At 32.8% G+C, this 12,581-nt stretch overlaps 4 protein-coding genes across 4 annotated transcripts; 3 read left to right on the top strand and 1 right to left on the bottom strand.

The window, feature by feature from the left end:
• The first annotated feature begins 6 nt into the window (after positions 1-6).
• Prosbeta7 (proteasome subunit beta type-4) lies at positions 7-2,344 on the top strand. Its single transcript, XM_027343138.2, has one exon. It carries the CDS (start codon positions 103-105, stop codon positions 820-822), a length of 720 nt encoding a protein of 239 aa, XP_027198939.2. The 5' UTR covers positions 7-102; the 3' UTR covers positions 823-2,344.
• A 973-nt stretch (positions 2,345-3,317) lies between these two features.
• On the top strand, positions 3,318-7,030 carry LOC113793148 (ribosome biogenesis protein bop1-A). Its single transcript, XM_027343131.2, has 3 exons — positions 3,318-3,623; positions 3,677-3,901; positions 3,959-7,030. Exons 1-3 carry the CDS (start codon positions 3,438-3,440, stop codon positions 5,864-5,866), a joined length of 2,319 nt encoding a protein of 772 aa, XP_027198932.2. The 5' UTR covers positions 3,318-3,437; the 3' UTR covers positions 5,867-7,030.
• Mcm7 (minichromosome maintenance 7) lies at positions 5,923-8,369 on the bottom strand. The gene is made up of 3 exons (XM_027343132.2): positions 7,088-8,369; positions 6,365-7,029; positions 5,923-6,299 (listed from the first exon to the last, which is right to left on the bottom strand). Exons 1-3 carry the CDS (start codon positions 8,250-8,252, stop codon positions 5,994-5,996), a joined length of 2,136 nt encoding a protein of 711 aa, XP_027198933.1. The 5' UTR covers positions 8,253-8,369; the 3' UTR covers positions 5,923-5,993.
• A 343-nt stretch (positions 8,370-8,712) lies between these two features.
• On the top strand, positions 8,713-10,241 carry LOC113793153 (haloacid dehalogenase-like hydrolase domain-containing protein 2). The gene is made up of 3 exons (XM_027343137.2): positions 8,713-9,380; positions 9,441-9,981; positions 10,045-10,241. Exons 1-3 carry the CDS (start codon positions 9,286-9,288, stop codon positions 10,213-10,215), a joined length of 807 nt encoding a protein of 268 aa, XP_027198938.1. The 5' UTR covers positions 8,713-9,285; the 3' UTR covers positions 10,216-10,241.
• Positions 10,242-12,581: the final 2,340 nt, after the last annotated feature.

Raw genomic sequence — 12,581 nt, 5'->3', positions numbered from 1 at the left:
ACGCTGGAAAAATTTGCTTGTCATGACTGCATTAAATGCAAACTAATTTGTTGATTTCATTTGATATTTTTGCTTTGAAACTGCAATTGATTTATCGAAAGAATGGCTACCAATTTCAAATTCCAATATAATGATTCGATTGAAACACAACGTAGTCAACAACCGATTTGCACTGGTACATCGGTTTTGGGACTTGTATTCGATAAAGGTGTTGTAATCGCGGCCGATCAATTGGCCAGTTATGGTTCATTAGCTCGATTTCGTAATGTTCAACGAGTGAATTGTGTTAATGATCGTACAATTCTTGGTTGCGGTGGTGATTATGCTGATTATCAACATATTGCTAAATTGATTGAACAAAAAGTGATTGATGAATCGTCTTATGAAGATGAGCAACAGATTGGACCTAAAGCTCTTCATAATTGGATTACAAGAGTTCAGTATAATAAACGTTCCAAAATGGATCCCTTATGGTGCAGCTGGGTGGTCGGTGGCATCGATGAGGATGGTAAACCATATCTTGGACTATCCGATCGGCTTGGCACATCATATTGTTCGCCACATATTGCTTCTGGTTTCGGAAACTATCTTGCAATACCGTTAATGCGTCAAGAATATGAAGCTAAAAATGGCAAATTCACTGAAGCTGAAGCTATCGAACTATTAAAGAAATGTTTGCATGTTCTCTTCTATCGGGATGCCCGATCGCTGAATAAATATCAATTGGCAATTGTCACTGCAGACCGTGGTTCTCGTATCGAAGGTCCCTTTAGTTTCACTGGTGAATGGGAATTTGCTAAAACAATTTCAGGATATGAATAATTTTTTAATCAATACTTTATTTTAAAAAATAAAAAAATAAAATGATAAATTCAAACAATTAATAATTAATAATCAATTCAATAAGCGAGATGGGAATGAACGTATTATTGTTTTTTCTTCGTCCTCATAATTATCCAACGGAGAAATATTATCGATACATTTAAAAGCAGTAGCTAGATCAAAGTTGATTGTCGAATTGTACCATGGATGATTTAGATAGCTTATGTCGATGTAACCAGTATTTGGACTGTAGAAACGATTTATGTTGACAAATAATTCGTTCACATGCCGATCAAGACATTCCATGTCTTCATTGTTTTTACATTCATCACCTTCCATACGAATTGATCGTTGACAGTTGATTATCAAATGATCCGAAGTAATGACCAAAGGTAGAATAATGATGATGATGATGGTAATACGAGCCATAATCTGGGATACAATAAAATATTTTACTTAGTTGTTAAAACCAATCAATCAAAAGACTTTTTGGATGTTATAAAAAAAATGTGCCTTTATTTTGATGATTTCAAAAAAAAATTTTTTAGACATCTCATGGGTTGAAAAATATAACGTCGTTGATATTTTAACATTATGACTCGATTCATTCGATTGAAGATGGGTAAATTGTTCTATATAAGTTGTTTTGAAATTTTCTGACTTGCATTTATCGCGATACCGCGGTTGTTTTTCCTTCAACTTGATTATCATCATGATTTCATCAAAATTTTTTTTAATTTTTCTTTTTTCTTGTAATTTGATGAATTTATCTTCAGCACTCGATGATGGTTTCGGTAATGCTACTGCCAACAAAGACGTTGACAACGATGGTGTATTCAACAAGAATGAATACCTTGATGCATTCTTTGAATCATTCAATTTGGGTAACAACTCTACTGTTGAAACAAAAGATATCAAACCGATTGTTCAAAGTTTAGTCCAAACTACCACTCCAAGCTATTACAATGAAGAACTATATACAACATATATCATCTTCAAGTCTGATGAACAGGAAGCTAATCCTTCTACTAATATAACTATGAAACAAAATGTAACTTCACCTCCATCAAATCATTCTCGAATAGATAAAATTCGATTACATGATTTTACGACCACAAAATTGCCAACCACAGAAAAATTGGTCACGACAACGGAAAGTATTCAATCCGATCATAAAATGGAAAATATTTTCAATCGATCGGGCACAATTGTTTCCACCAAATCCTTGCCACCGTTTTCAACTACTAGCACCACGATGATTACTACGACCCATTCAACTACATCATCGCCGAATCAAACAAGAACAACAACGGTAAAGCCTGATATGAATGGCGATAATTTTGCCCATACAAATTTTGGCAATATTTTTCTCATCGCCATAATTATTCTTGTTCAAATTGTATTTTTAAAATTTTAATTTAGTTAGCGAATATTTTTATTTATTGAATTTACATTATTGTTTATTGTGTGTGATAACAGGAATAAATAAATGTTTCATGAATTTTATAATTCAGTAATCAAATAGTCAAAGAATGTATGTTAATTTATTGATTTTCATTATTATTGCTTTTGGCAAGAACTCCATCGCTGATAATATGTCGTGTCTAGAGATGATTGAAAATAAATTTCAATTTGGCGAAGATTTTAGTGAAAACATTCAAAATCTTATTACAGAAAATTTAAATGATAATCTTTCTTGCCGTTCTTTTATTGAATATCTAAATCTAAAAATACTTGAATCAACTCATTCACGTTGGAAAGAATTGGATGGGCAAGATAGACGAAATATAGCATCACGTTTGTTGCCTTTACTTAAATATCAGATTTTGAATGAAACGAATGAACCCATAAAATCTATAATTAATGCTATCAGATTTGAAAATATTTTCGGGTCAACCGAAATGGATTGCGCACAACGATTCGTAAAAACATTTGGTCTATCACATTCATTATCAAAGAATTTTATTGATCATCTTAATCTATCGAATTATAAAGAATGTCAGAATTTAATCAAAATGACTAATAAATTTCTGTTCAATCTTTTACGTTTGATTAACAAGTCCGAATGGTTTGAGCTATCGAATGATAACAAAGAATGGATTCTTCAATCCATATATCCGATTGCATACGCTGGATTTCAAAGATCAGTAAGCCAGATTCCTTTATCATCGATGTTTGACAATATTCGAAATTTGACACTTTTCGATGATAATATATCACTTAATGGAACTGATAAATCGCTATCAAACAAAACAACCGAAAACTTAGAGATATCAAGCAAAAACTCATCAATGAATTATGTCTATTTTCTGTTTGTCATATCCGTCACTATAGGTTTATTCTACTTGATAAGATATATAGGTTTGATCCCACACTATGAAAGATATTAAATTAATTTACCGAAGTTAAAAAATTGTTGAATACTTTCTTTTTTTACTGTCAAATCCATAAGATAATAAAATTTTGAAAGTAATGATTTGCACATTGCGAGACGTATATTATGACCGGCACTTTATTCATCAATTCATGTGATCCACGTGCGGTCTCGATTTTCGCTTTTTTGAACCTCGAGTATTTTTCGCGATTTGATATTAATATTGTCCAACCAACATTGAATGATGAAAAAATCAACTAAACGTAAAATTCCCGAAGATGAAGTTGTCAAAACAAGTTCGGAAGAAGAAGAAGAAGACGACCACGATGAAGAATATGAAACCGATGAAGACGAAGAAGACGATAGCGATGATAATACTGACGATGATGAATCGTTATCAGGTGAAATTGAAGACGTAAAAAATAATGTAAGTCGTTTTTAACTATAGATTATGATCCTTATTTTTTATTTTAAATTTAGATAACCCTTCAGGATATTAGTGATGATGAGGGGGTTGAATTCTCCAGTTCTGATGAGAAAGAAGACATATTTACTAAAATATCGCCAGAAAATGATGAAGAAGCTGATCCTGCTTTGAAAAATAAGCATGATGTAAAAAGTATTCGAAACGATACCGAACCAATGTTTACCGGACAAAATAAGGCCGAAATTGATGAATATGAATACGATTCATCTGATGAAGAGGTTTTGAAATGAAATGATTGTTTGAATTCAATCAATTCTAACTAAATTTATTTATAGGATGTTCTCAATACTATCGGAAATATTCCGTACGAATGGTATAAAGATTATGTTCATATTGGCTATGATGTTGATGGACGTAAGATTATCAAACCTAAAAATGATGATAAAGTTCAGGAATTTTTGAATCAAATTGATGATCCGAATTATTGGCGTACCGTTAAAGATAATCTTACTGGACAAAAAGTAGTGCTCAGTGATCAGGATGTTAATCTTGTTAAACGAATTCGAAATGCTAAATGTCCCGATCCGACATATAACCCATATGAATCGTTTATAGATTTTTTCACGTATGAAAAACAGATTCATCCCGTTACAAATCGTCCAGAGCCAAAAGCAGCTTTTATTCCATCATTATCAGAAAAAAGATTGGTCAGCAAATTAGTATCAGCCATTAAAAAAGCTCGATTCAAACCAAAACCGATTATTAAGAAACCGAAACCATTCGAATTTAATTATGATCTTTGGGAAAAAGAAGGCAAAAACCCAAGATTAGATCGATATATCCCAGCACCTAAGCCAAAACCACCTGGTCACGAAGAATCTTACAATCCTCCCCCTGAATATTTATTCACTGAAGAAGAAGAAAAAGATTGGCTAGAACAAGATCCTGAAGATCGTAAAATTAATTTTATACCTCGCAATTATAATTCATTGCGTCAAGTACCAGCTTATCCTGATTTTATCAAAGAAAGATTTGAACGATCACTAGATCTTTATCTTTGTCCTCGTGTGCGAAAGAACCGTATTCGAGTTAATCCAGAAGATCTTATACCAGAATTGCCTAAGCCATCAGATTTGCAACCTTTTCCATCCATACAATCAATGGTATATAATGGACATGAGGCAAATATCGTTTGCATTACTGTCGAGCAATCAAGCCAATATATGGCTTCTGGTGATAAAGCTGGTGTCGTTAAAATATGGGAAATACTAACTGGTCGATGCTTCAAGACACTCGATTTTCCCGGACCTATCAGCAATATATCGTGGTTTCCGATTGCAAACAAATCGATTGTGACCATTGTCGTGGAAAATATTGTTTACATTATCAATATTGGTTTAGGTCAACGACAAATAGTACAACAAACCGATCAATATTTTGAAAATTTAAATCCAGAAACTAATGATGATGACGATGGGCCAATTGTTGAAGAAGAATCACAGACACCGAAAAAGAAAGAAAATCCAGTCTGCCATTGGAAACGCATTCACCCAGAAAATGATGCTGAAGATTGGCGTAAAGGCATACGTTTAATGATTGTACATGATTTCGAAATTAAACAATTGACATGGCATGCAGCAGGCGAATATTTTTCTACAATAATGCCTCAAGCTGCCAATAGGTCGATTGTAATTCATCATCTTTCTCGAATGAAATCACAGGTTCCATTCAAGAAAATAAAAGATATTATTCAATATGTGAAATTCCATCCCACCAAAGCATACTTTTTCGTCGCAACTAAACGAACTATTCGAATCTATGATCTGATCAAGCAACAAATGACAAAGAAATTATTAGCCAATTGTAATGAAATATCTAGCATGGCTATTCATCCTGGCGGTGATAATATTATCATTAGCAGTATGGATCCACGTGTTCAATGGTTCGATTTGGATCTTTCGGATAAACCATATAAAACAATGCGTTATCACAAAAAAGCTGTTCGATGTGTTGATTTCCATCGTAAATATCCATTGTTTGCATCATCTTCGGATGATGGAACAGTTGTAATATGTCATGGAATGGTTTATAATGATCTTTTACAGAACGCTCTAATTGTTCCTGTGAAAGTATTGAAAGCTCAAAATGTCAAAAAACACACAGAAATATTGCAATGTTTATTTCATCCAAATCGACCATGGTTATTTGCCATCTCATCCAATACAGTACGTTTATTCACATAATAGACCTTAATCCTTTGTGAGAATATATCATGAATAAAAAGAATTCAAAGTGTAAATTTTCAATAATTGAAATCCATTTATTTTTATCGAGTAAAAAATTAAAATACAAATTTTAAATCATTAAAGGTTAGACAAAAAGAATACGAGAACCGTCTTTGCTAACACTCCACATGTTGTTGTTTTCAAATTCTTCGATGGCTTCTTCGATATCATCATTAGTATATCCAAGAATCGTACAACGTTCAATGGCATCGGCCATATTTACTACACGATCTTCAGCCATATCATGAATGATTTGATAGATTTTAGTATTTTTCGATACAGTGGGTTTATCTTCCTGGTTAGGTTGTATTGAAGCTTTGGATGCGGCAATCAATCGCATAGCTTCACAAATATCGACGCGATCAACGGTATCAGCAAGTCGAATCCTTGCCTTTTTAATGGGAAAAAATTAGAAAGTATAAAATTAGTTGTATTGTTAAAAATTTAATAACAAACCAAAGCAGTCGATAGACGTAAAATGGCCAATAATGTTCGAGGCGAAGTAAAAGTCATATTCTGATTATTTCGGGCATCATTTCGCATATTAATGTATGCAGCAACAATATCTTCAGTTAGATGTGGAGGTATCACTGGATTATGACGACGAGCAATCTGAATAAATCGACGCATTACTTTGATTGATAATGGTTCAAATTGAAGTTTTGGCTCCGCACAATTTTGATGCACATAAGCAATATGCTGGGCCAATTTAAAATCATTATCTTTGTTCGGTTGATCAGTAATCAGCCATAAAAGATCGAAACGAGACAATAAAGCTGCTGGAAGTTGAATATTATGTTCAATTGATTTTTTAGTATTATAACGCCCATATACTGGATTGGCAGCAGCCAAAATAGATACTCTAGCATTCAAGGTGGTCATAATACCAGCTTTAGCAATCGAAATTGTTTGCTGTTCCATGACTTCGTGTATGGCTGTACGATCTCCTTCAAGCATTTTATCAAATTCATCAATACAACAAATGCCCTGGTCGGCTAATACTAAGGCACCACCTTCAAGGACAAATTCTCCCGTTATCGTATCCTTTATGACAGCTGCAGTCAAACCAACACCCGAGGAACCTCTCCCATTGGTATAAACACTTCGCGTGGCAACTCGATCTTGGTTATTCGAAGTAAAATTAAACGAATGATCAAATTTTAGTAAAAAAATACTCACCAATAAATCCAAGCAATTGAGATTTTGCGACACCAGGATCACCCATCAAACAAATGTTGATAGCTCCACGAATTTTCATACCTGCACTGTTCTGATCTACACCACCGACTAATAATAGAAGTAAAGCTTTTTTGAGATCCAAATGGCCATAAATTTCCGGAGCAATGCTGCTTGCCAATCGATTGATATTGATGTTTTCATTTTCAATCATTCGGATAAATTCTTCATCAGTCATATCGTATTCCTCTTCTTCCAATGTTTTATTCGTGACTGAAATACAATGCGTTTCGATGTATGTATCAGCTAGCAAACCAGCGACCATTTGTCGAAATCCAGTTCGATTAATTGGTAAGAATACGCCGGATATATTCACGTGATCACCAGGTGCACATTGTCGAGTCATTTCACCACGACAAATGCAGCTAATACTACGAGGTATATTACCGACAGGGACATCGCGGCTATGTTCTTGAACGCGTATTTCCTGAAATTTAACAAATTTCGAACCACGAGATTGAAGACTTAATCGGCCGGAGGTTTTATTGGATTTACATTCTTGGCTAGTGCAACGTTCCAAAGGCATGAATGATTGTGAACCGATTGGTTGATAAGTTTCCGAGCCACATGAATCGCAAGTATAGGTAGCAACTACCATCAATGGTTTCACTTCGGCACAACGAGTAACAACACCAGTTATTGAAACCAATTTACCGATATCTTTGCCTCGTACCTGGCGAACAGGAATCGGTTTCTGTGTTGTTGGTGGTTTGAAATAAAGCTCATATCGACGCATTAATTCTGGTGGATATTTAGTGGTAATGTTCTGTGCAGTTGAATCAGCTTGATTTTCTTCTTGACGATTACGCATCTCGGCTAGAATACGATGTTCAATAAATACATCCAATTTATCTTTGGAAACAGTTTCTCGCACACGGAAATCTGGCAAAACTTCATCAATAACTTGACAAAATAATTGTAAATATCGTTTCGTATTGCTAACGATAGCAGTACAAAAATCTGGATCAGCTTTTTCAACATCATCCAAATCGATAGACAAAATAATTTCTTCTCGATCAGCGATCTTGATTAATTTGTCTGTATAGTTGGGGCCAAGAATCACTTTACGAATAATTTCTTTATCTTTTTCATAATCTCTGATCAACATTTTTGAAAAAAAACTTATTAAAAGGTTATAAAAAAATGGAATTTAAAATTTAAAAGTACACGGTTGCGTGTGTCTGCTTTTTCTTTGTTTGAATGTATTGATATTTTTGGCGCCAACAACACTGCAATGAGCGCGTAGTAAGAAGTACCATTCATAAACAATTGTATTCCATTCGTATGTTGATACCTATTTTTAATTTTAACACATGAGTGCTCGCGTGGGGTATATTTCTACCCCAGATTATACAAAAAAATTTTCTAAGTTCGAAATCGCTTAATGTTAAATCAATGGTGGGGTGAAAAATACCCCACGCGAGCACTGGCGTTAGGATTTGATGCGCGAGCACTGATGTGTTAACAAGTGTGTGTTGCCGGCCTTCGGCCAGCAGCACACACACTTACTTCAGCCCGTAGATTCTGGCAGATGAGCGGCTACGCCGCCCATCGCCCAAATCTTGGCTGAAGTTTTGTTCTTTTAGGATTCGATCCAATTATTTATTGGTTTTCTATCCATTTGTTTCGGGTCTCACCGAAAATCGGTCCAAGAAAAATAGTGGAGAAAATCGCCAAAAACAGCCAAAAATATTGGCGCTTTAGTTAGTTCCTCCCGGAAAACCTAATTGCACAAACCTAACCTAACCTGCTTAAACCAAATTTAAATTATATTTGAATATTTCCATTTTTTGGCTATTTTTTCCTATTGAGATTTTTTGCAAGCCACAATTTTCTCTAAGGCCGCGGTCCCATAACAATGAGACCGGGGCCTAAGCGTTAACAATTGTTTCTATCCCGAGGCAATTCATGTTGCGCAAGCTGCTGCGCACATTGACTTTTTCTGCAGACCCTTTCTATCACATTTGTGTATTAAAAATTTCCTAACACATTTCTCTTGCCCTTCATTTTTTTGTGCACGACACTCTCGAGAAGCTTCGCTTCTCGTGTTTATTATATAGATTTTACCCTTGAATTTCTTTGAAAATAAATTATTCAAGTCCATAACAACCAGTTGTAAGTTAAACTGTGAGTGATCGGAAATGTTTTGCAAATTAAAAGCAGTTCTTATTGATCTAAGCGGCACGATTCATATTGAATCGAATGAAATTGTCGGATCAATTGATGCATTGATAAGGTTAAATTGAATTCAAATTTTTATTAATTGAGATGCTTTATTAATGTTTCGATTATGTAGATTACGTAGATCTGGTCTTCGTTATAAGTTTGTTACAAATACGACAAAAGAGAGCCAAAATTTTCTCTATGAACGCTTGAAATCCATTGGATTTGATATTGAAAAAAATGAAATATTCACATCATTAATCGCGGCTAGAGATTTTATACGGAATGAAAAACTTCGACCGCATTTATTGCTTGAAGATAGCGCCATGGAAGATTTTCAGGATGTAACTAAAGAATTAGTTGATAATAATAAGGGTGAAGCAGTAGTTGTTGGACTGGCACCATCAAAATTTAATTATGATACGTTAAACGATTCATTTGATAAATTATTAAACGGTGCCCGATTAGTGGCTATACATCAAGGTCGATATTATAGAACGACTAAAGGTTTAGCACTTGGTCCAGGTCCTTTTGTCAAAGCTTTAGCTTATGGTGCCGACATTAAACCTGAAGACATTAAAGTGGTGGGTAAACCTGATCGTAATTTTTTCCTTTCCGCTCTCCAATCGTTGAATGCAAATATTCAACCTGATGAAACTGTTATGATCGGTGATGTAAGTTTTTTAATCAAATTGATCGACTTACAAATTTTTTATTGATTATATTGAATCATGTAGGATGTTCGCGATGATATTGAAGGAGCCATGGCCTTAGGTATGAAAGGTATATTGGTTCGAACAGGAAAATATCGACCAGGTGATGAAAACAAAATCAATCAATCACCAACACTAATTGCTGCAACGTTTGCCGAAGCCATTGAAACTATTTTGAGTGATCTTTGTAATTAAAATCTGCTTTTTTGTTTGTTGAAAAATTTATTCATGTATTTCGCCATATATGATCTGCACCTTTTCTAGCTAAGTAGCCAAATGGGTGTGTGTGTGTGTGCTATTTCAAACTTTGATTCTCTCCTTGAATCGATCGATTTATCATCATAATTGTCGATGATGCGATACATTCATGTACAATATTCATCAATGTGAATTTGATGAATGATGATTGAATGCGGAACAAACAAATCCATAGATGATCATTTATATTTCGATTCGCATATCATAGACAAAATAAACAAACGATCCGGTTATTGCATAATAAATGGCATTCATCTTTCACAATGACTGACCATGTCAATCGATCAGTTATGATCGAAATAACATTTGAAAAACTATTAAGGGAAATAACTCCAATATTTTCGACTTTCGCTCATTCTTGTTACTAAAATTATCATTTTTTTCTGTTTAATTTGTGACTCGAACTGATTCAAATAAAATTCATTCTCAATGGATGCCTGAAAAATGTGATATATTCGGTAACGCCAATATTCAATTCAATATGATTTGTGATGCTGACCATTGTATATTCAACGATTTGTTTCAGGTGAAATTTTACTTTTTTGCCAAATCATAATAAAAAAACTCAAAAAATTCAGTTTCAACGGGAAAAATACCGAATTAAAAAATTCGAATACGATCTGAATGTCTAATAATAATCATCTGTACATTGATTGAAGTAACGATTTTAATGATTATTTGTGTTGTACGTAATGAATGAACGTTTTATGCATTCTAAACATCATTATGCAATAATGTAATGTTAACACTGATTCAATGTTAACATCACAACAGGATATAACAGAAACAAAAACAAAAATTAAGATGCATGAAAACAATTTGAACACATTTGGCTGATACATTAGGAAATAATAATAACATCACTGATGTTAAATAGATGCATCGAAGACACACAATCATGCTATATTGAGAATAGTATAGAAATTGATTCAACTGTTTGTATCGATCCAAATTTTTTCGAAGATATATGTGTGTATGTGTATGAATGTTTAATTCACATCCGATTATTTCTATTGCTAGATTTTGTTGTTGTGTAATCAAAATTGAATCATAATATAATTGCATTATATTGTACTATTATTATTATTATTATTATTGTGATGCTATTTCAAGTAAAGTCGAATTGTTGTTTTTGTTCTATTCGATTAAAATTACGATTCATCTCATCAACAATGGAAAAAATGGACATTAGATCGTTAATTTCGATCAATTACAGCCATTGGGCAAATTCAATTAGGAAACATTGTATACAAATAATAAATATTGAATGGGGAATGATTTGGATCGATTCTAAGATCTTATTGGTGGTATACAATACAAGCTAGGAAGTTGAAAAGGATCTAATTCATATAAGATGAAAAAATAATAATTTTTGATTAAATTGTATACCATCATTATCAAATGGATAAATGATCAAACAAAAAAACTAATCATAGTTATCAAAAGAAAAAATCGATCGAAATAACATTTTGAATATTATTTTTAGAATTCAATGATAAACAATTTTTACGTCATAAAAATAAAACAATGTATTCGAAATAACTATGCACGTGCTTACCATATTGAAAATTATTACGTGCAAATTTTATGATACAATGTTGATTCAATTTACGTAATTGTTCACCTTTACTATCTTTCATAGTTTCATTGATTATTATTATTATTCAAGCTTTTCATTTTATTTTGCTCATATATGTTTACAGTATGAAAAAAAATCCTTGTTGTCATGTTTGCTTATAAGAAAATAATAATACTAATAATAATTATTGTTATTATGATCAACTGTTGAATAAAATGTTTGTCGCCATTGTTTATATCATTGTAGATATTTATTTGAATAAATATATTAAAACACTATAGTTTCATATCGTTCTTAATGATGGTAAGAATCAATTTCTTATTTTGGACAAAAGTGAAAAAATAAATAAATAAATTCTGTCCCTGAGAATTAATTTCTGTATGTACGTCTAATAATTACAATTGAAAAAAAATCCTTTTTCTTAAAAAAAATTGAAATCACATTGAAACAAAATGAAAATTTTTAAAAACATTAATGATTGAGAAACCGATTTTTTTACGATTATCATCGAATTTGAATTAATTCAAAAAAAAAAATTTAGTTTCATCATTCACCGGAATCATATTTTTAAATTCGAATTTATTCGTATGAAAAAATCATTGAGGATGTGAATCGTCCAGAAAAGTTAATTTAAATCAGATTTTTTTCCCCATTCAAGGCCAATCAATCCAAAGCCAGAAATTCAATTTCGTGATCAAAAGATTCAAATAAAGAGAAAATACTG

Source organism: Dermatophagoides pteronyssinus, unplaced genomic scaffold, assembly GCF_027571235.1.
Source record: "Dermatophagoides pteronyssinus isolate colony J.1.1.1.1 unplaced genomic scaffold, Derpt_VIB-CSIC_2022.12 sq0001, whole genome shotgun sequence".
Classification (NCBI taxonomy): domain Eukaryota; kingdom Metazoa; phylum Arthropoda; class Arachnida; order Sarcoptiformes; family Pyroglyphidae; genus Dermatophagoides; species Dermatophagoides pteronyssinus.
The sequence above is the reverse complement of the archived record's forward strand: the minus strand, read 5'-3'. Positions and strand labels throughout refer to the sequence as shown.